Genomic DNA, 23927 nt, shown 5'->3' with positions numbered 1-23927 from the left:
ATGAAGCCTTTATAAATTCCACTGCTTGATCCAGAGGCTCTCAGTGCCCCTACACATTCTTCTAGCTTCATTTTTCAAAACCTGTTCTCCCTTTTTTTTTCTTTTTTGCGAACTGGATTGAAGTAGTAAATTATAACAAGCAAAATGTTTTTTCATAGCTGCAATGTTACTTGGGGACAATTGTCACCCTGTGATCAACAAATATCACCCTCAAGAATAATATCTTCCCTTAGAAAAAGTCACATAATGTGTAAGGCAATGCTAGGAATCATATTTTTGTTGCAGATGTTATTTTATGGCTGTGTTTGCTAGTTAAAAATCTGGATATCAAGGCTTTTGCGTCAGGTGAAACCATAGTCTTGCAAATGTTTGCATCTATAACATTTCTTGGAAAATGTAGCATATTTGAAAGATGTGAAAGATTTTTTGAACGGTCATATCTCTCTATCTAGTATTTTAATCACTTCTCAATGATAGAACATTGCATCTAGGGGATTTTCTGTTTCCTGAGATCATCATTTTCTGTGCCCACATTCGCTTTTTGATGTTTATTTGAATTCTCCCCTCAACAAGATGTTGTCCCTGCATCATCATGCACTGATTGCATGTTGACTAGAAACTAGAAAGCTACAACAGTATCCTGTTTGAAAGGGAGTGGTAGATGAAGAGATTATGTAACATACATTGGTGCCTTGTGTGAGATTAATACCAAGCTGATTATAAATATAGTTGTGTGTAGGGCAGGGATGGCCAACATTATTTACCTGCGTGCTAACTTTGAGGTGTTTGACATTTTTGTGAATCAGGCTAGGCCTGGAAAGGTTGAACAAATATACATATGAACAACTTCATTAGTTGTTGTTGCTGGTGCTAGATCTAGAAAGCTACTTAATTTCTGGATCAAGAAGTTTTTTGTTCAGTTCTATGTAGGGAGTCATTTTGATTACTTTCTAATTTTCTGAACAAGTGAACACTCTTTTTCCATCTGTTTGATTAGAAAGCTATTTGTGGTGTTCATTCATTTTAAAGAGTGAGATGCCATTATATTAAGTGACTATCACTGCAAATAACCATTTCTCCAAGTCAGAATCAGACCTGCCAAGTCTTGTCACATTTTGTGTGAGTTCCACGCATTTTAGAAGCAAGAAGCAATAGAAAGGACATTAGAAGCAACGTAACTAATTAGGTAAAACAATAGATCTCATGCATCTGGGAACATAAATTTAACAGCTATGCAGAATGTCACTGAATGACAGATAATTGTTTAATCAAAGTTTTTCTTGGAAGACCAATGTGTCTTTTTGCAAGAAAGCAAATTGATTAAAAGAATTGCTGAGCAGAAGATTTAATAGATATAGAAAATGAGCCGAAGAATGTCTGTCCTATATTTAGGGAGGTGCATGGATGCCAGAGAAAGGGGGGTGCAGGGGGTCAACCACCCCTGTTGCCTTTTGATAAGTTGGGCAAGAGTGCCCTTTTAATTAATGTGCCCTTGAAACTGGTCAATTGTGAAAATTAGAGAGATTCATATGAAATTCTATTGTAGTGCTTACTTCATGATGACATTTCTCATAATTTGTAAAATTAATCCTTATGCCAAGAGTTAGTCAATTTTCATGATACCTATAGAAGGTCGAAATAAAATGGCAGTTAGTAGAAGCAATTATTGTTCGGGAGACAAAACCTTAAGTCTTCAGACCTTTGTTTCGAAACAATACCGTCTTAAACCAACCAGTGTTGTAGGGTCATAGCAGTATTCGCAAGTATTCGGAAGCTGTTTTGTCTGGGACCACACAACTTCCCGTCAGTGCTCCAAGTGATAATGCGCGTGTGCAATGACGCTGAAACGGCGGCTAGTGCATGTTGTGCATGTCTGGAAGACGGGCATGATTCATCTCCCAAACAAATTAGCACTCAAGCCCTTGGTCGTTTCGACGTCCCTGGGGAGGTGACCCATTCTGTCTATAACCATGGTCGCAATTAGTAATAAATTTTTAGAAACTAAAGTATAAAGGCAATATATCTTGCAATTTGCACGAAAGTAGGAATATTTCTGAGATTCTCGAACAAATCTAGTCCTACAATTCTTGCGGTTCTTGGAAAGGTTAGTGCCACGGCAGCGAGGCTTTTCTATAATGGTTGCTCAAGGAATTTACGGAAGTAGCAACGGAAAATTGTCGCTTGCATGAACCTCAGGTGTCTAATGAAAGCGACAATAAAGATAAGTGTCCCAACTTTGACGGCTGAACCAGCCTCGCAATTGTTTTTAAGAAGATGGAAGATGGTTGATTCGGAAGACATATTCTATCTCGTGGATACAAATCGAAACAATTTAGGGAAATGGCTTCCTTGGGTTAAAAACACCAATTCAGTTGAAGATTCCATGGAATTTGTGGAAAAAAGTATTGAAGAGTTCGAAAAAGGTAACAGATTCGAGTATGGTTTGTACCTTGAAAATGATAAGGACCGAACTAAGGGGAATTTGATCGGTGCAGTTGGATTGGTCAGAGTTGAAAAAGATGAAGCGGAGATTGGATACTGGCTTTCAAAACAAGGAGAGGGAAAAGGATTCATGGTGACAGCAGTGAAGGAATTGATTAATGAGAGTCAGCAGGTGCTTGGCCTAACGAGGTTTGTCATAAAGACGGTAGAGAATAACTTGAAGAGCAGAAGAATACCAGAAAAACTTGGCTTCCTCGAGACGGGTTTCTCCAAAGAACAAGTTATACTAGATGATGTTCCTAGAAAATTATCAGTTTACCAGCTGGTTTTAGATCAAGATTTAAATAGCTGTACCAATGACTGAAACTCAATTCGATTCATAACAATTATCACGAAGCCTTATGCAAACCTTGAATCGATAAGTTTTTCTTTATGAAAGTATTTGAAAAAATACCCATCGAAATTTGTTAATCATATCTGTCTACAAATAGATTGAACTGATCCTTTATCTTTCTATTACTAACCAGAAAGAAGGTTTGGCTTTTTAGGGAAGTCAGGGCTGTTGGCGAAGAAGCAAAACTTTCGAAAGTGATAAAATGCAAATATCTTATACCAAAGCCTCATAAATCCGGGGCTAAAGTATTTTTTTGCTCAAAAAATATTTCTGTGACTACTTTCTAACCATATTTTTTAAAATAAATAATGCAGACTCTGGTACTCAGGGTATCGATATAGATAATCCCTTTCATAGTTTTATCCACCAGAAGAGTTTAAAAAAATGTGTAAGGAAGGAACATTTTAGAGACAGCATCTTTTATTTTTTTATGTTAAAGAAATGTTCAATTTTCGACTTCTAAGTGCCACACTCTTATATTTAATTATTTTCCCGTCTGCAAATATGAAGAGGCCAAATCTTGGTACCCTGGGTACCAGAGCCGCAAAAATTAAAAAATAATGAGAGCTGCCGCAGCTCTCATTATTTTTTAATATTATTTTTTAATTTTTGCGGCTCTGGTACCCAGGGTAGCTTTTTGGTAACCTGGAGCTTGGCCCAAAAAGAGGAAGGAAAGGATTGCCTTTTTGATAACGCCTGACAAGGGAAAGGGAGGGAGGGGGTCATAAAAATTCACTTTTTAAATGTTGTTGTTAATCTGCCTGTGTTTTTTACCTGATCTCTTACCCATTAATTATTGCAAAGAAATGACTGATGAATGAAAGTTTACTTTTTTATAGGAGCGGTTTAACGGGGCGTCAGTAAAGCGGCCCTTGTCATCACTAGAATGGTAAACTTCGATTAGATCAGGGCCTCTTTTAATATACTAACTAGGGGGGCAATTTCCCCTGCAGCCCCAGTGACTTTCCATTGTTTCAAACAATAGGCGATTTTCTTCGCAGCTAATTTCTCTTGAAAAGGCTTTGGATTAGATAAATAACAAATTGATTAAAAGTGTCACAGTTACAAAACAATTTGGTGTGAAAATAAAGAATATGTGCTTTATTGTCATGTCCTACTTTTCAATACAATTGTCTCTAGTTATAAGGTTATAAGGATGCACGAAGATTTTGAAGATTCCTTCAAGTGACACATTTCTAAAAGAGTTGGTCTCCAAGGAGGCAATTCAAAACTCCACCGCATTTTACAATAGATGAATAGTTCAGAAGTGGTTTAGATGGTAACGAGAACAAAGGCTGCTAAGGGCAATGGATGTCGAGATTATTGTGTTTCAAAGGAGATCTCTAATAAGCTTGACAGTGAATTTCTTAGTTCATGCGTGTGGACAATACGAAGGAATTTCAAATCTCAATAGAAATAAATGAAACGCTTCAGAGGGCAAGAGTGAATCTCATATTTTTTTGACCAGCAAATAGACAAGGGTGTTACCTTATCATCGAGGACGATTTCTACGATCTTTGATTTACCAAAAGGTGCAAGCAAATCCAGACATCATAATGGTAGCTGAATCAGAGTCGTCGAAGGTCAGTAACCATTACGGTACATTATTATATTACCCATCTTTTTATTTCAAATATCATCTAGGCCACGAAGAAAGGTGAAACTTCAACACATTATGGTTAAAATTACTACCACGCTATACTGATTTACTTTCTTTATTCATCAACTTATACTCTGCCTAGAAATCTACCCTCAATGTGCCCCAAATTAACGTCGTGACCCCGCGTTTTAATTTTTCGAAAGGAAGGAATCGCACCAAGAACAAGATAAAATGGTAAAACATTATTAAGAACTAAATATCTTCTTAATACTGTTATCTTATAAATACGTTTCTTTACTATTTTAAGTAAATGCATAAGAAGCTGTTTTGTTTTTATTCATTCTGTTTTCAATTTAAAGAGACTGTTGTGACATCCATGCATCATTTAATTTCATTTGGGACGTTCATCATTTTCAGACCTCATTTTCACCCAGCCCCCCGTTTATTGGGATTTGGGTTATTTTACAACCACACACCCAGCCACCCTTGTCTATTCCGAACACCGGAGTACATGTTCGTGTTTTCGTTCATGGCATTTTTTTAACGGGCTTTGTACATGATCACTTTAAACAAATTTCATTTCCCTCCTGTCTTGACAAGTTCATTCTTATTTTGGCACTGAAGAAAACGGTTCCAGCTCGTGTTATCTTTTATACTTCTGTCAGCAACGAATCATTTATATCAATCTCTGCTTAAAAGAAAAATTTTATATTTTGTAAATTGTTTATATATGCGTAGCATCAGAAATAATTGCACGATCCGTTATGTTGTGAAAGATTTACCTCAAAACCGGATTTTTGCATTAGAATTAGGAACGAAACAACGGCTCCAGCAAGACAATCGGAGATCACCCCCCCCCCCCCCCTCCACCCCCCCCTCCTCCCCCCAATCACAGTACTAAATTTTGCCGCGGTAGTACAGAATGGCCATACAATACTGACTTTTAAAAAAAATGTGAGTCCGAACAAGATAATCGACACTCTCTTATTACCCCAAACCAAAACATTTTTCAGTAAATTTTTTCAAGAAGACAAAGTTTTTATTATCATTGGGAGCTGTTAATACTTTAGAATATCATAAAGATTTTTGGGTAGTTTGGGGAGAAAACTTTTGTCTTTAGCCCCCATGAAATACAACTTTCACTGCGCCCATGGCTAGCATTCAAAGTATGAATTCAGTCTTGGCAAGTTAAATCGCTGCCCATGTGGTTAAAATAGGAGGAGCCTTCAATGTGTTCATTAGTTGAAGGGAGATCAATCCATAGAAATTTTCTACTACATTTTAGATGCAAATCATTACTGTTTTTTCTGAAGTCCTCTTCTACTGAAGGAAATCACGTGCCTTTTTACAATGGTGAATTCCCTTTAGCAGTGACATACTGAAGATGTTGTGTCAAGAATTTGGTCGTCAAGACCTTAAAAACTGTTGTGCAGTATTGTTTTGGCTCCATTCTTTGTACAACAAACGACTGTCTCCATGTTTTGACTCTATGTTTCATGCAAAAGACAAATGACTGAATAACAGCTTCTGACGCACCAATCGGTGATATGAACCTGATGATTGCGTTTAACATGAAGCTGGAAGTAGCAGCTTAGAACCGTTCGTTCTATGCACCATGCACCACATAAGCGTGAAACGATGGTACGATATATTCACGAATAAAATGGTTATATAATCTATACACGAATAACGTGGTTATTTTGTAAGTAAATCTGAAATGCATTCAAATGGGTTGATTTGAATAAAAATAATGCAATGGCTCGCTTTGTCATATTGTAATCATTGCTACAGTTTCGGTTACAAAAGTCAATTATGCGAAAAAGATGTAGGAGAGATAGAGCAAATTTTTTAGGTATCAAGAAAAGAACAAAAGGAAGAAGAAGGTAATAAAAAAATAAAGAAAGGAGAAATCAAAAGTAAGAGCAAGTAAAGGCTAAAGTGATATGTTAGCCTTGATGTTGCACAAAAACAACCGAAAGGAAATCTGGCATTCAAATATTAAACATTCAATATTGATGACCAGCCCTAATCTGCTGCTTCTTCTGACCCCCTTCCCCCATGCCTCATTGAAGAAATCTTCGCCTACAATTTTGAATTTTCCCTGCATTCAATTTAACATACTCTCTGGGTCAGAAAAGGTGAACCAGCTGATTAGTAGCCTTTTCAGCTGATTGAACCCCCTGATTATTAACTTAAGACTGAGCCATGAATCCCCCACCGTCTTTCATGACCTGTATTTTGTGTGTCAGTGTATTAAGTACATAAATATAATTCCCTGACCTCTGAGATCGTGAAGGGGTGTGAACTTTAAAAAGCGCTTTGAAGACACAATTCATGTTATTTTTATTCTTACCCTCTCTTTGTCATTGATGAGCAGCTTAAATTCACCCCTCTTTTCACTGTGAGTCTATTAAATTGCATTGCAAATTTTAAAGCTGGTGGTACCTTTTTTAATTTTGCAGATTTGCACAAAAACATTTGAAATTTGTTAAACATTTTAATCTTTCGTTATAGTTTCGAATGACACCAAGCTTAAAGAAGAAGCTAGGTGCAGTTTATCGCCCATATTTTCTCGCCTTGTCAGTTCTTGGCATCGGAATTTGTATTGGTTTGATCGTATGCGCTGCGATACTGAAAGATTTTGATTCAAACCTTAAGGATCAACTTTTCCATATCTGGGTCGCCATTCCTGTGAGTATGCTCTTTGAATGTCTATTTGTAAAGGAGCCTAATTTTGTCTCTTATTCTCTGCCACTAACTTTTACTTACTAACCCTACTTTTACCTGAATTGTTCAATTAAAACAGCACACAGATTTTAAGCAATGTTGCATGCATTCACACACAAACAATTCTAAGCTATGTGTCCCTTCACAGATATGTACTTTTCCATTCATATCATCTAATTTTGCTCTCGTTTTTAAAAAAATAGTACTGATGGCCAGTTTTCTTTATGGAACCATGATGGAACAATCACCTATCGGTCTTTTGATGGTCGCGAAGAAACGTCGTAAACAGCCAGGGAGAATCTACTCAAATGATGACTCAAGTGATGACATCATAAGCAGCAAATTTAAGATTTTTCGGTTTTCCGGCTGTAGCATCCACAGAGGTTTTTTCAATTCCATAAAGAATTTAGCTCCGTTTACGATAATCTCATTTTGTGAATAGCAAAAAGCATATAGGACAGGTGCTATCTTGTTGCTTTAAGTGTTTTCATGATCTTGGAAAAGTGTAGGACCTCTAATTCTGCATATAAAGGACCTCTTATTTGTACTTTGATCAGCATCATGAGTTCGACTTTTCTTTTAGATTTTGCTGCCAGCTGTTGTTGGAATCACTGTTTTCATAACGAAATCAAGAAAATTGGTACGCTTGCCTTTTCTTTAACTACAAATGCAACGTTACCTAAAATTGTCAACAAGTAGCTTTGTCGGAGTGACTAATGAAGAACAGTATTGAAAGAGATATTGATACGAAGTTCACTTCAGAATTCATCGCATCTGTAATACATAAGGGTCTTTTTGGACAGCTAATTTTCCTATAACAGGCTCATAAAAATATGAAATCTGACGTTTTTACAAACTGCATCCTGTTAAGCGGCTTTTTTATTATATTGGTTTGTTTACCTTGGTAAGAAAAGCGTTTGACTATAAGGTCACAATGTTATACTCATTTCACGTAAAAATATTTTAAAACTTATTGGCATCGGGAACCTTTTTTTCTTCTTATCATTTTCCTTACTATGTATCATTAGAAATTTGTTCAGCAGGGCAGTATAGCGTCAGTCTAGGACTTTTTGCCCTACTTTTTGTCCCTTGTTAATGATACTTGTGTCCTAGGTCATCCTTTTCCTGATCTGCTCCCTCACTGTGACCGTGCTCTGTGCTGCTGCTTCACTCTTGACTGGCATCAGATACTGGTTGGATGGCTGGTACACCACTCGCGAAAGGCTTGATGCTGGAAACAAGTGCTCGGTTCAGAATAATGCCTGCGCATGCACTGGTGTTTTCAAAATGCCCGTTTCGTGTAAGTAAAAGCTCCTCAATCGTTTAATTGATGTTCTTCACGCTTAGTTAGAATATAGTGTAGGGTGTGCCAGCGTAATTAAAATTCCGATAAATAGAGGGGATGTCTTATAGCCATACTTGTTATGTAGCCCAGAAAAATATTATATATAAAATTTTAATACCTAAGAAGATTTCGTATAGCATAATATTATAATTGCAATCTCTTCACTGGCCTCTGGTAACTAAAAGAATTGCCATAATATGAGTAAGAAATATTCGTGCAGTGATACAAATTAAAGGGTGAGAAACGGATATTTATAGTTGATAAAGGATACATCCAATATGTGTCTTTAATAGTAAAACGAAGGCTAAGGCCCATTACAACCTTGATTGTACGCGAAAGCACCTTTGAGGGGCCCAAGCTATTGATACCTCGTTACATTGCTTGTATAGAAATGCAGCATTTTTTGAATGATCAGGAAGACGAGGAAAGCTGCTCATTTAGGCTGTTTCAATATTTGATTTCGGAGCCAACATAAGACGCTAACCATCCATTAACGTGTCGCAGTTGTTGAAAGATTCTTGCACTAAATTTGCAAATCTGCTTCCTAAGCACATTTGAAATAAGCCTATTTGAGTATCAAAAACTCTTTCTTCCATTATTGCTCTCTTTCTTTCTTTCTTTCCTGTTTTGTTTCTTCCTTTTTATTTCTTTCTTCTCTCTTTGTTTGTTTGCTTCATTCTTTCTTCCTTTCTTTCTTTCCTTCCTTCTTTTTTTCTTTCTTTCTTTCTTTCTTTCTTCTTTCTTCTTTCTTTCTTTCTTTCTTTCTTTCTTTCTTTCTTTCTTTCTTTCTTTCTTTCTTTCTTTCTTTCTTTCTTTCTTTCTTTCTTTCTTTCTTTCTTTCTTTCTTTCTTTCTTTCTTTCTTTCTTTCTTTCTTTCTTTCTTTCTTTCTTTCTTTCTTTCTTTCTTTCTTTCTTTATTCCTCTCTTTCTTTCTTTCTTTCTTTCTTTATTCCTCTCTTTCTTTCTTTCTTTCTTTCTTTCTGTCTTTTTTCTTTTTTGGTTACATAATTATGAATCGTGTTTGATGTTTAGTCTCTCTTTCTTCTCATTTCAGTGAAGAAATGCAGTGAGGTTGAAACTGCCGCAAATGTCCTTGTTGGTGAAATTGTACTCACTGCACTAGGCCTTATTGTCAACATCATGGGTGTCTATCTTGGATTTATGTCCATCTGCTGTGGTCCCTGGAAGGTAATTTTTTTCATTCTGTACAATAAAATTTTCCTTTGCATAAAGGTGTCCGTTAATATAATGGTTCCAATATTTATTCAGAAAGAAACATTTTCAAGATATCCTTGTACAGAAATGATGAAAAGAGTATAATAATTCCAAATCCATCCTGTTTAGAGGGACAAGTAACTCAGAACAAATACAAACAAGAATTGTTAAATACTTCTTAGGACCATTGCAACAGAATTTTACTAGGGGTACTGTAAAGTAACAATATTTCTTGACAAATAAGGCGTGGTGATTTGCTGAAATTTGCTCCAATAGGGGTGCTACTACCCACCGGATCTACAGCCCCAACCTCCTGATTGCGACGGCCCTTAGTTACTGCTATTAATGCATCTGATGAAAAAATATATTGAAGTTGACGTACCCATAAAAATTAATCAAGATTAGTTGCATTCGATATATATTATAGACTATACAAAAGAAGTAAGTTAAGTTCGATATTTTGATTCATGAGATCGAAAGTGATATATTGCATCGTTTTCTGCAGTTTTTAGACAACTACGACCCTGAAAATGATATTGACAAAAGAACAGTCCAATTCAAATTGGGCCGAAACCGCCCATCAACGGCCGGAAACACCAACCGTGGATTCAAAGAGTAAGCAATAAGAAGACAGATAATGGCCAAGAACAGGTTTTAGCAATTTCAGCTATTTTGTATTTGACAATCGTCGTTTTGTTTTATCATTTAATCTATCTTTGACCAATATCACTTATATACGAAGTGATAATTCATGCAATCTAAAATTTGTACGATTTCATAATACTTGGTCAGTTTATAAATTCATTAAGTAGATGCGTAAAAATAATAACTTTTAAAGCTTTCATATAGACGTTTCTGGCTCAACCAATTTTTGTAATTAAACGAAAGCCTCTAGACATGAAAAATGGAAGAGTGTCGAAGAAAGGATTTTTAACAAACATTTTGTCGAAGTTTCTTTTTATTATGAGAAGGGGATTTATTGAACAATAAAATTGATCTGGTAAAGAATATAAGTTTTCTCCAAAGATAACAGCAATGGTTTTAGGAAATTGTTTATTCATACAAATAAATATTTCACATAAATTAAGCTCAACCTGGTCAGTTCTGGTAAAAACAAGTAGAAATCATTTATGTAGGATGATGAAGAAACCTTCAACTAGAGGGGTGGATTTTTTCTAATGCCTTATTTAACTAAAGCAGAAAATTGTTGAGTCATAACATGAGGCATAAATCATGAAAAAAATCGATGTAAATCAGTGGCTGCACCAGCCAATAGACTCTGGAAAGACAAAACAAAACGTTTTATGCTACGATCTCTTCTCCGCCGGGAAGCGCTGTCGACAAAGAAGGCTAATTCTACCTTCAGGATAATCAGATACATGCCCACAACAGTCTTTTGTTTCAAAATCAGATACAATACCAGTAGATACGAGTAGAAATGAAAAAAAAGCTGTTCTAAGATTAATAAGAATCCAGTGTTTCTAAGTGTTTATAACACCAAAGCATTACTTTCAAATTCTCGATCTTTCAGGAGCTATACAATATTTTAAAAGAAATAATTTCGTTAGAACTTCATGACTTTGGGAAACTGAAGCCTTAATCTTTTATCAAATATCGACCCTTCCAAAATTTAACATTTCCCCTTGAAATAAGACTACGATTCCGGCATTACTTTCAAATCTTATATTTTCTAATCATCTACAAGCAAATCAAATTGTTTTTATCAAAGATCGACCCACCTGAAAAGCTGTCATCTTCTCCGAAATATATTACATTCATACCAGTACTAAATTCATTTTCTTATATTCTAATCAAGTACAAGCAATATAAACAGTTTTTGAAAAGACGTGACGTTTAAAACAGTATTAAACTCAATTCTTGTACATCCCTATCATTAACAAGAAATAAACCATTTTTTTGAATAACAAATTTGTCAAAAAAATTTAACGTAGCCTTACTATTTTATCAGAAATTGACCCATCTAGAAAGTCGTCTTTTTCTCCAAAACATAAATTTGATACCAGTATTAAATTTCATTGTTGCTTTTTCTGACCAAAGCTAAACAAATTAAACAGTTTTTGGATCAAAAAAACTGTGAAAGAAATTGAAAATTATAGCCTTACTATTTTCTCAGAAACTGATCCATCTCGAAAATCGCCTATTTTCAAATATTATGACTTTGATACCAGTATTAATTTTCCTTCTTGCTTTTTCTGACCATGGCTAACCAAATCAACTAGTTTTTGAAAGAAAAAAATTGTGAAAAAAATTGAAAGTTTTTGCCTTACTATTTTGTCAAAAAATCATCCATCTAGAAAATCGTCTTTTTCTTAACAAATATGACCTCGATGACAGTATTATATTAAATTCTTGTCTTTTCTGACCATGGCTAATCAAATTAACCAGTTTTTGAAAGAAAAAAATTGTGAAAAAAATTGAAGATTTTTGTAAGCCTATAGCCTTACTATTTTGTCAAAAAATCATCCATCTAGATAATCGTCTTTTTCTCAAAAAATATGACTTGGATTCCAGTATTATATTAAATTCTTGCTTTTTCTGACCATGGTTGAGCAAAATAACCAGTTTTTGAAGGAAAAAATTGTGAAAAATTTGAAGATTTTTGTAAGCCTATAGGCTTACTATTTTGTCATAAAATCATCCATCTAGAAAATCGTCTTTTTCTTAAAAAATATGACTTGGATGCCAGTATTATATTAAATTCCTGCTTTTTTTGACCATGGTTGAGCAAATTAACCAGTTTTTGAAAGAAAAAAATTGTGAAAAAATTGAAGATTTTTGTAAGCCTATAGCCTTACTCTTTTGTCAGAAAATCATCCATCTAGAAAATCGTCTTTTTCTAAAAAAATATGACTTCAATGATAGTATTATATTAAATTCTTGCTTTTTCTGATCATGGTTGAGCAAATTAACCAGTTTTTGAAAGAAAAAAATTGTGAAAAAAATTGAAGATTTTTGTAAGCCTATAGCTTTACTATTTTGTCAGAAAATCATCCATCTAGAAAATGGTCTTTTTCTTAAAAAATATGACTTCGATGACAGTATTATATTAAATTCTTGTCTTTTCTTAAGATGGCTAATCAAACTAACCAGTTTTTGAAAGAAAAAATTGTGAAAAAATTGAAGATTTTTGTAAGCCTATAGCCTTACTATTTTGTCAGAAAATCATCCATCTAGAAAATCGTCTTTTTCTTAAAAAATATGACTTCAATGATAGTATTAGATTAAATTCTTGCCTTTTCTGACCATGGCTAATCAAATTAACCAGTTTTTGAAAGAAAAATGCCTTACTATTTTGTCAGAAAATCATCCATCTGGAAAATCGTCTTTTTCTTAAAAAATATGACTTCGATGACAGTATTATATTAAATTTTTGTCTTTTCTGACCATAGCTAATCAAATTAACCAGTTTTTAAAAGAAAAAAATTGTGAAAAAATTGAAGATTTTTGTAAGCCTATAGCCTTACTATTTTGTCAGAAAATCATCCATCTAGGAAATCGACTTTTTCTTAAAAAATATGACTTCGATGACAGTATTATATTAAATTTTTGTCTTTTCTGAAGATGGCTAATCAAACTAACCAGTTTTTGAAAGAAAAAATTGTGAAAAAATTGAAGATTTTTGTAAGCCTAGAGCCTTACTATTTTGTCAGAAAATCATCCATCTAGAAAATCGCCTTTTTCTTAAAAAAAATGACTTCGATGACAGTATTATATTAAATTCTTGTCTTTTCTGACCATTGCTAATCGAATTAACCAGTTTTTGAAAGAAAAAAATTCTGAAAAAATTTGAAGATTTTTGTAAGCCTATAGCCTTACTATTTTGTCAGAAAATCATCCATCTAGAAAATCGCCTTTTTCTTAAAAAAAATGACTTCGATGACAGTATTATATTAAATTCTTGTCTTTTCTGACCATTGCTAATCGAATTAACCAGTTTTTGAAAGAAAAAAATTCTGAAAAAATTTGAAGATTTTTGTAAGCCTATAGCCTTACTCTTTTGTCAGAAAATCATCCATCTAGAAAATCGTCTTTTTCTAAAAAAATATGACTTCAATGATAGTATTGTATTAAATTCTTGCTTTTTCTGACCATGGTTGAGCAAATTAACCAGTTTTTGAAAGAAAAAAATTGTGAAAAAAATTGAAGATTTTTGTAAGCCTATAGCTTTACTATTTTGTCAGAAAATCATCCATCTAGAATATGGTCTTTTTCTTAAAAAATATGACTTCGATGACAGTATTAGATTAAATTCTTGCCTTTTCTGACCATGGCTAATCAAATTAACCAGTTTTTGAAAAAAAAATGCCTTACTATTTTGTCAGAAAATCATCCATCTAGAAAATCGTCTTTTTCTTAAAAAATATGACTTCGATAACAGTATTATATTAAATTCTTGTCTTTTCTGACCATGGCTAATCAAATTAACCAGTTTTTGAAAAAAAAATGCCTTACTATTTTGTCAGAAAATCATCCATCTAGAAAATCGTCTTTTTCTTAAAAAATATGACTTCGATAACAGTATTATATTAAATTTTTGTCTTTTCTGACCATGGCTAATCAAATTAACCAGTTTTTGAAAGAAAAAAATTGTGAAAAAATTGAAGATTTTTGTAAGCCTATAGCCTTACTATTTTGTCAGAAAATCATCCATCTAGAAAATCGTCTTTTTCTTAAAAAATATGACTTCGATGACAGTATTATATTAAATTTTTGTCTTTTCTGACCATGGCTAATCAAATTAACCAGTTTTTGAAAGAAAAAAATTGTGAAAAAAATTGAAGATTTTTGTAAGCCTATAGCCTTACTATTTTGTCAAAAAATCATCCATCTAGAAAATCGTCTTTTTCTCAAAAATATGACTTGGATGCCAGTATTATATTAAATTCCAGCTTTTTCTGACCATGGTTGAGCAAATTAACCAGTTTTTGAAGGAAAAAAATTGTGAAAAAATTGAAGATTTTTGTAAGCCTATAGCCTTACTATTTTGTCAGAAAATCATCCATCTAGAAAATCGTCTTTTTCTTAAAAAATATGACTTCGATGACAGTATTATATTAAATTCTTGTCTTTTCTGAAGATGGCTAATCAAGCTAACCAGTTTTTGAAAAAAAAAAATTGTGAAAAAAATTGAAGATTTTTGTAAGCCTATAGCTTTACTATTTTGTCAGAAAATCATCCATCTAGAAAATCGTCTTTTTCTAAAAAAATATGACTTCGATGACAGTATTATATTAAATTCTTGCCTCTTCTGACCATGGTTGAGCAAATTAACCAGTTTTTGAAAGAAAATAATTGTGAAAAAATTGAAGATTTTTGTAAGCCTATAGCCTTACTATTTTGTCAGAAAATCATCCATCTAGAAAATCGTCTTTTTCTCAAAAATATGACTGGGACGCCAGTATCATATTAAATTCCAGCTTTTTCTGACCATGGTTGAGGAAATTAACCAGTTTTTGAAGGAAAAAAATTGTGAAAAATTTGAAGATTTTTGTAAGCCTATAGCCTTACTATTTTGTCAGAAAATCATCCATCTAGAAAATCGTCTTTTTCTTAAAAAATATGACTTCGATGACAGTATTATATTAAATTTTTGTCTTTTCTGACCATGGCTAATCAAATTAACCAGTTTTTGAAAGAAAAAATTGTGAAAAAAATTGAAGGTTTTTGTAAGCCTATAGCCTTACTATTTTGTCAGAAAATCATCCATTTAGAAAATCGTCTTTTTCTAAAAAAATATGACTTCGATGACAGTATTATAATAAATTCTTGCCTCCTCTGACCATGGTTGAGCAAATTAACCAGTTTTTGAAAGAAAATAATTGTGAAAAAATTGAAGATTTTTGTAAGCCTATAGCCTTACTATTTTGTCAGAAAATCATCCATCTAGAAAATCGTCTTTTTCTAAAAAAATATGACTTCGATGACAGTATTATATTAAATTCTTGCTTTTTCTGACCATGGTTGAGCAAATTAACCAGTTTTTGAAGGAAAAAAATTGTGAAAAAATTGAAGATTTTTGTAAGCCTATAGCCTTACTATTTTGTCAGAAAATCATCCATCTAGAAAATCGTCTTTTTGTTAAAAAATATGACTTCGATGACAGTATTATATTAAATTTTTGTCTTTTCTGACCATGGCTAATCAAATTAACCAGTTTTTGAAAGAAAAAATTGTGAAAAATTTGAAGATTTTTGTAAGCCTATAGCCTTACTATTTTGTCAGAAAATCATCCAGCTAGAAAATCGTCTTTTTCTAAAAAAATATGACTTCGATGACAGTATTATATTAAATTTTTGTCTTTTCTGATCATGGCTAACCAAATTAACCAGTTTTTGAAAGAAAAAAATTGTGAAAAAAATTGAAGATTTTTGTAAGCCTATAGCCTTACTATTTTGTCAGAAATTAATCAATCTAGAAAATCGTATTTTTCCTAAAAAATATGACTTGGATGCCAGTATTATATTAAATTCTTGCTTTTTCTTATCATGGTTGAGCAAATTAACCAGTTTTTGAAGGAAAAAAATTCTGAAAAAATTGAAGATTTTTGTAAGCCTATAGCCTTACTATTTTGTCAGAAAATCATCCATCTAGAAAATGGTCTTTTTCTCCAAAAATAAGACTTGGATGCCAGTATTATATTAAATTCTTGCTTTTTCTGACCATGGTTGAGCAAATTAACCAGTTTTTGAAAGAAAAAAATTGTGAAAAAAATTGAAGATTTTTGTAAGCCTATAGCCTTACTATTTTGTCAAAAAATCATCCATCTAGAAAATCGTCTTTCTCTCAAAAAATATGACTTGGATTCCAGTATTATATTAAATTCTTGCTTTTTCTGACCATGGTTGAGCAAAATAACCAGTTTTTGAAGGAAAAAATTGTGAAAAAAATTGAAGATTTTTGTAAGCCTATAGCCTTACTATTTTGTCAGAAAATCATCCATCTAGAAAATCGTCTTTTTCTAAAAAAATATGACTTCAATGATAGTATTTTATTAAATTCTTGCTTTTTCTGACCATGGTTGAGCAAATTAACCAGTTTTTGAAAGAAAAAAATTGTGAAAAAAATTGAAGATTTTTGTAAGCCTATAGCCTTACTATTTTGTCAAAAAATCATCCATCTAGAAAATCGTCTTTCTCTCAAAAAATATGACTTGGATTCCAGTATTATATTAAATTCTTGCTTTTTCTGACCATGGTTGAGCAAAATAACCAGTTTTTGAAGGAAAAAATTGTGAAACAAATTGAAGATTTTTGTAAGCCTATATCCTTACTATTTTGTCAGAAAATCATCCATCTAGAAAATCGTCTTTTTCTAAAAAAATATGACTTCGATGACAGTATTATATTAAATTTTTGTCTTTTCTAATCATGGCTAACCAAATTAACCAGTTTTTGAAAGAAAAAAATTGTGAAAAAAATTGAAGATTTTTGTAAGCCTATAGCCTTACTATTTTGTCAGAAATTAATCAATCTAGAAAATCGTATTTTTCCTAAAAAATATGACTTGGATGCCAGTATTATATTAAATTCTTGCTTTTTCTGATCATGGTTGAGCAAATTAACCAGTTTTTGAAGGAAAAAAATTGTGAAAAAATTGAAGATTTTTGTAAGCCTATAGCCTTACTATTTTGTAAGAAATTAATCAATTTAGAAAATTGTCTTTTTCTCAAAAATATGACTTGGATGCCAGTATTATATTAAATTCCAGCTTTTTCTGACCATGGTTAAGCAAATTAACCAGTTTTTGAAGGAAAAAAATTCTGAAAAAATTGAAGATTTTTGTAAGCCTATAGCCTTACTATTTTGTCAGAAAATCATCCATCTAGAAAATGGTCTTTTTCTCCAAAAATAAGACTTGGATGCCAGTATTATATTAAATTCTTGCTTTTTCTGACCATGGTTGAGCAAACTAACCAGTTTTTGAAAGAAAAAAATTGTGAAAAAAATTGAAGATTTTTGTAAGCCTATAGCCTTACTATTTTGTCGAAAAATCATCCATCTAGAAAATCGTCTTTCTCTCAAAAAATATGACTTGGATTCCAGTATTATATTAAATTCTTGCTTTTTCTGACCATGGTTGAGCAAAATAACCAGTTTTTGAAGGAAAAAATTGTGAAAAAAATTGAAGATTTTTGTAAGCCTATAGCCTTACTATTTTGTCAGAAAATCATCCATCTAGAAAATCGCCTTTTTCTTAAAAAAAATGACTTCGATGACAGTATTATATTAAATTCTTGTCTTTTCTGACCATTGCTAATCAAATTAACCAGTTTTTGAAAGAAAAAAATTCTGAAAAAATTTGAAGATTTTTGTAAGCCTATAGCCTTACTATTTTGTCAGAAAATCATCCATCTAGAAAATCGTCTTTTTCTAAAAAAATATGACTTCAATGATAGTATTATATTAAATTCTTGCTTTTTCTGACCATGGTTGAGCAAAATAACCAGTTTTTGAAGGAAAAAATTGTGAAACAAATTGAAGATTTTTGTAAGCCTATAGCCTTACTATTTTGTCAGAAAATCATCCATCTAGAAAATCGCCTTTTTCTTAAAAAAAATGACTTCGATGACAGTATTATATTAAATTCTTGTCTTTTCTGACCATTGCTAATCAAATTAACCAGTTTTTGAAAGAAAAAAATTCTGAAAAAATTTGAAGATTTTTGTAAGCCTATAGCCTTACTATTTTGTCAGAAAATCATCCATCTAGAAAATCGTCTTTTTCTCCAAAAATAAGACTTGGATGCCAGTATTATATTAAATTCTTGCTTTTTCTGACCATGGTTGAGCAAATTAACCAGTTTTTGAAAGAAAAAAATTGTGAAAAAAATTGAAGATTTTTGTAAGCCTATAGCCTTACTATTTTGTCAAAAAATCATCCATCTAGAAAATCGTCTTTCTCTCAAAAAATATGACTTGGATTCCAGTATTATATTAAATTCTTGCTTTTTCTGACCATGGTTGAGCAAAATAACCAGTTTTTGAAGGAAAAAATTGTGAAAAAAATTGAATATTTTTGTAAGCCTATAGACTTACTATTTTGTCAGAAAATCATCCATCTAGAAAATCGTCTTTTTCTAAAAAAATATGACTTCAATGATAGTATTTTATTAAATTCTTGCTTTTTCTGACCATGGTTGAGCAAATTAACCAGTTTTTGAAAGAAAAAAATTGTGAAAAAAATTGAAGATTTTTGTAAGCCTATAGCCTTACTATTTTGTCAAAAAATCATCCATCTAGAAAATCGTCTTTCTCTCAAAAAATATGACTTGGATTCCAGTATTATATTAAATTCTTGCTTTTTCTGACCATGGTTGAGCAAAATAACCAGTTTTTGAAGGAAAAAATTGTGAAACAAATTGAAGATTTTTGTAAGCCTATATCCTTACTATTTTGTCAGAAAATCATCCATCTAGAAAATCGCCTTTTTCTTAAAAAAAATGACTTCGATGACAGTATTATATTAAATTTTTGTCTTTTCTGACCATTGCTAATCAAATTAACCAGTTTTTGAAAGAAAAAAATTCTGAAAAAATTTGAAGATTTTTGTAAGCCTATTGTCAAAAAATCATCCATCTAGAAAATCGTCTTTTTCTTAAAAAATATGACTTCGATGACAGTATTATATTAAATTCTTGCCTCTTCTGACCATGGCTAAACAAATCAACCAGTTTTGAAAAAAAAAATTGTGAAAAAAAGTGAAGATTTTTGTAAGCCTATAGCCTTACTATTTTGTCAGAAAATCATCCATCTAGAAAATCGTCTTTTCTCAAAAATATGACTTGGATGCCAGTATTATATTAAATTCCAGCTTTTTCTGACCATGGTTGAGCAAATTAACCAGTTTTTGAAGGAAAAAAATTGTGAAAAAATTGAAGATTTTTGTAAGCCTATAGCCTTACTATTTTGTCAGAAAATCATCCATCTAGAAAATCGTCTTTTTCTTAAAAAATATGACTTCGATGACAGTATTATATTAAATTTTTGTCTTTTCTGACCATAGCTAATCAAATTAACCAGTTTTCGAAAGAAAAAAATTGTGAAAAAAATTGAAGGTTTTTGTAAGCCTATAGCCTTACTATTTTGTCAGAAAATCATCCATCTAGAAAATCGTCTTTTTCTAAAAAAATATGACTTCGATGACAGTATTATATTAAATTCTTGCCTCTTCTGACCATGGTTGAGCAAATTAACCAGTTTTTGAAAGAAAATAATTGTGAAAAAATTGAAGATTTTTGTAAGCCTATAGCTTTACTATTTTGTCAGAAAATCATCCATCTAGAAAATGGTCTTTTTCTTAAAAAATATGACTTCGATGACAGTATTATATTAAATTCTTGTCTTTTCTGAAGATGGCTAATCAAGCTAACCAGTTTTTGAAAGAAAAAAATTGTGAAAAAATTGAAGATTTTTGTAAGCCTATAGCCTTACTATTTTGTCAGAAAATCATCCATCTAGAAAATCGTCTTTTTCTAAAAAAATATGACTTCAATGATAGTATTATATTAAATTCTTGCTTTTTCTGACCATGGTTGAGCAAATTAACCAGTTTTTGAAAGAAAAAAATTGTGAAAAAAATTGAAGATTTTTGTAAGCCTATAGCCTTACTATTTTGTCAAAAAATCATCCATCTAGAAAATCCTCTTTCTCTCAAAAAATATGACTTGGATTCCAGTATTATATTAAATTCTTGCTTTTTCTGACCATGGTTGAGCAAAATAACCAGTTTTTGAAGGAAAAAATTGTGAAAAAATTGAAGATTTTTGTATGCCTATAGCCTTACTATTTTGTCAGAAAATCATCCATCTAGAAAATCGTCTTTTTCTTAAAAACTATGACTTCAATGACAGTATCATATTAAATTCTTGCCTTTTCTGACCATGGCTAATCAAATTAACAAGTTTTTGAAAGAAAAATGCCTAACTATTTTGTCAGAAAATCATCCATCTAGGAAATCGTCTTTTTCTTAAAAAATATGACTTCGATGACAGTATTATATTAAATTCTTGCCTCTTCTGACCATGGCTAAACAAATCAACCAGTTTTTGAAAGAAAAAAATTGTGAAAAAAATTAAAGATTTTTGTAAGCCTATAGCCTTACTATTTTGTCAGAAAATCATCCATCTAGAAAATCGTCTTTTTCCTAAAAAATATGACTTGGATGCCAGTATTATACTAAATTCTTGCTTTTTCTGATTATGTATAAGCAAATTAACCAGTTTTTGAAAGAAAAAAATTGTGAATACAATTGAAAATTTTTGTAAGCCTATAGCCTTACTATTTTGTCAGAAAATCATCCATCTAGAAAATCGTCTTTTTCTTAAAAAATATGACCTCGATGACAGTATTATATTAAATTCTTGCCTTTTCTGACCATGGCTAATCAAATTAACCAGTTTTTAAAAGAAAAAAATTGTGAAAAAAATTGAAGATTTTTGTAAGCCTATAGACTTACTATTTTTTCAGAAATTGAATCATCTAGAAAATCGTCTTTTTCTTAAAAAATATGACTTCGATGACAGTATTCTATTAAATTCTTGCCTCTTCTGACCATGGCTAATCAAATCAACCAGTTTTTGAAAGAAAAATGCCTTACTATTTTGCCAGAAAATCATCCACCTAGAAAATCGTCTTTTTATTAAAAAATATGACTTCAATGATAGTATTATATTAAATTCTTGCCTTTTCTGACCATGGCTAATCAAATTAACCAGTTTTTGAAAGAAAAATTTTGTGAAAAAATTGAAGATTTTTGTATGCCTATAGCCTTACTATTTTGTCAGAAAATCATCCATCTAGAAAATCGTCTTTTTCTTAAAAACTATGACTTCAATGACAGTATCATATTAAATTCTTGCTTTTCTTCAAAAATATAACTTTGATACCAGTTTTAAATTCAATTGCTGTATTAAATTCAAGCATCGTCTACAAGCAAAGTAGCCAGTTTATCAGAAATCGAATCATCTAAAAAGCGGTCATTTTCCCAAAAAATATGTCTTTGAAAGCATTTTTTAAATTCAATTCTGGTATTTTCTCATTATTAACAAGCAAGTTAACCGGTTTTTGAAAGAAAAAAAATAGCAAAAGAATTGATGATTCAGGTAAACCTATATATAGCGTTACTTTTTTCTTATAAAAATTGCACCCTTTGAAAAGTCTAATGTTTTTTAAAATATGACTTGAATTTCAGAACTAAATTAAATTCCTGTTTATTCTGATCAATATAGGCATTTCATCCTGTTTTTTAAGAAAAGATTTCGAAATAATTTGTTGATTCCTGATTGAAGGGAGCATGACATCAAATTCAGTCGGTGTAAATGATGGGATCAAATTCTATCTAATTAAGGTGGATACAGAGTTCCCATCCCCATGTCTTCTATGCCTATGACAATTTTCTGGAATTTTCAGGCGGTAAAATTTGGCCTTTATTCTATTACTTCTACAGATAGTATAAAACACCCTGCTTCGTGATTGTTGTTATGTCAATTACTTGAAATCAAATACCCTAACCGCACTGCATATAAGTTGCATAGATGTTCAAGGATAACAAAAACAAAGATCATAGAAATGACGGAATCTGATTAAGAATATCAAGTGACATGGACCTACGAACGTGATGGAAAGTTGAATTCTCTTAATTAAGAAACGCACAATAGGTTAGTTACAGAATATCTTACTGTAGCTATACCTTGATTCATTGCCTCTTTCTGGATGACAGTTTCCCAGCTACAAAAAGTCTTTTCAAATTCCTTCCTTGCGATGAAATTCGGGAACGTCGAATATTAGCGGCCTTGGTTTTGCCTCTTTTTCTATAGATGGTCTGTGCGGACGTTAAGGACATTTGTTGTGTTTTCGTCCGGTTCTTAATAGATAAATATCTATTATATTGTTGCCATATTTGTTGAGAATCAAGCAAATAAAAATATTAACAATTCTAGCTTTGCAATATTCACTGAGCAAGTTAAATGTGATGGTAGTAGTTGAATGTAATACCACTCGATTGGCAGGCACGTGCCTTAAGCTAATGGAATTCAGCCTGAAAAAATCCGCCTAACGATCAATCAATCAATCAATCAATCAATCAATCAATCAATCAATCAATCAATCAATCAATCAATCAATCAATCAATCAATCAATCAATCAATCAATCAATCAATCAATCAATCAATCGCTAAAGTAACTAAAATAGTGAATATATAAACAAGCGAATGAATAAAAAAATAACTAAACACATTTTTTCAAAAATATTTGTTCAAGGCTTGATATCACAACAGTTTTATCAAAAATCCGTAAAACAGAAAATAGATGAAATGTCTGTTAAATCAAAAAGATTATGTATCCTGTCTATAAAGCCATCCCTTTACGACTAACGTAGGGATCGAATATGGCAGTATTCATCGGTAGTTGCAAATCTGAGAGGAAAAGGATACTTGTGCAGAAGCTTGAACATGCCTGTTCCCAGATTCATTGGTATACCCATTATTATGCATTCACTCACTCCTGCAAGACAATAGGAGTGCAAATAGGACTAATAGAAAAAGAATGTTAAAGTAAGAGAGTGGTATACCAAAAAGACAAACCAACTGCATTTATGGTAAGGGAGAGAATCACTGCGCTTGATGATCTCGGATCCACCCCGGCATTACAGCAAATCTGGCATGGAACCTGTCTCATTCTAATATCACTTTGATGTCCTTGATTGATTGATCAACGTTATCTGATTGGTGTTTAAGTTAGTTTGATGTCGTTGAGTGACAGGTGATTGTATATCCAATCAGATTCGATATCAATTGTTAATGCGGGAGGGATGCTAAAACAGGAAATCCTTCTGCAACGCAAGGTTAGAAAATGTGGCTTTTGCGCAGCAGCTTTAATTACATCATGGATGAAAAAAGACATATAAAATAATTGGGAATACTTGTATGAGGCACAACAGATCAATACAAACAGAACATGGCCAGAAGCAAATCATATGAAAAAACCAATGTTTCATCATAAGCTGTAATATCTTAAAAATAACGAGTAATGTAGCATACCGTTGATATAGTCCGTTTTTCCGTGGTATGCAGCATCAAAAAGGTGGTCAGCGGTTTTTTCGAACTGAAAACAATACGAAAGAAAAATGATGCTAAATCTTGTTCGTTATTCATTGCAATATACGTGATTTACAAAGATGCAATGCCA

General features: G+C 32.0%; 3 protein-coding genes across 3 annotated transcripts in view; 2 read left to right on the top strand and 1 right to left on the bottom strand.

Moving 5' to 3' along the window:
- Window positions 1-94: 94 nt before the first annotated feature.
- LOC135689899 (uncharacterized) lies at window positions 95-3394 on the top strand. Its single transcript, XM_089108634.1, has one exon. It carries the CDS (start codon window positions 2186-2188, stop codon window positions 2804-2806), a length of 621 nt encoding a protein of 206 aa, XP_088964760.1. The 5' UTR covers window positions 95-2185; the 3' UTR covers window positions 2807-3394.
- An 865-nt stretch (window positions 3395-4259) lies between these two features.
- LOC135689643 (uncharacterized) lies at window positions 4260-10653 on the top strand. Its single transcript, XM_065206942.2, has 6 exons — window positions 4260-4419; window positions 6951-7127; window positions 7747-7803; window positions 8277-8463; window positions 9563-9696; window positions 10229-10653. Exons 1-6 carry the CDS (start codon window positions 4393-4395, stop codon window positions 10340-10342), a joined length of 696 nt encoding a protein of 231 aa, XP_065063014.2. The 5' UTR covers window positions 4260-4392; the 3' UTR covers window positions 10343-10653.
- Window positions 10654-22301: 11648 nt separating this feature from the next.
- Window positions 22302-23927, bottom strand: part of LOC135690146 (DNA-directed RNA polymerase III subunit RPC1) — a 61603-nt gene continuing 59977 nt past the window's right edge. The window contains exons 41-43 of the mRNA XM_065207624.2: window positions 23780-23843; window positions 23174-23243; window positions 22302-22562 (exon numbers count right to left, since the gene is read on the bottom strand). Coding sequence (XP_065063696.2) covers window positions 22484-22562; window positions 23174-23243; window positions 23780-23843 — 213 coding nt within the window. The 3' untranslated portion in view covers window positions 22302-22483. The remainder of the gene's footprint in view (window positions 22563-23173; window positions 23244-23779; window positions 23844-23927) is intronic.

The sequence above is a fragment of the Rhopilema esculentum genome, chromosome 5 (genome assembly GCF_057945365.1).
Source record: "Rhopilema esculentum isolate cy_ngs chromosome 5, ASM5794536v1, whole genome shotgun sequence".
In the NCBI taxonomy this organism is placed as follows: Eukaryota; Metazoa; Cnidaria; class Scyphozoa; order Rhizostomeae; family Rhizostomatidae; genus Rhopilema; species Rhopilema esculentum.
This window is presented reverse-complemented; position numbering and strand designations above follow the sequence as displayed.

Coding starts and splice junctions, on each gene's coding strand:
- LOC135689643 (XM_065206942.2), top strand. CDS start 4,393: ATGGTAGCTGAATCAGAGTCGTCGAAG. Junction 7,128..7,746: donor ATATCTGGGTCGCCATTCCT/GTGAGTATGCTC, acceptor CTTTTCTTTTAG/ATTTTGCTGCCAGCTGTTGT. Junction 7,804..8,276: donor TAACGAAATCAAGAAAATTG/GTACGCTTGCCT, acceptor CTTGTGTCCTAG/GTCATCCTTTTCCTGATCTG.
- LOC135689899 (XM_089108634.1), top strand. CDS start 2,186: ATGAACCTCAGGTGTCTAATGAAAGCGACAATAAAGATAAGTGTCCCA.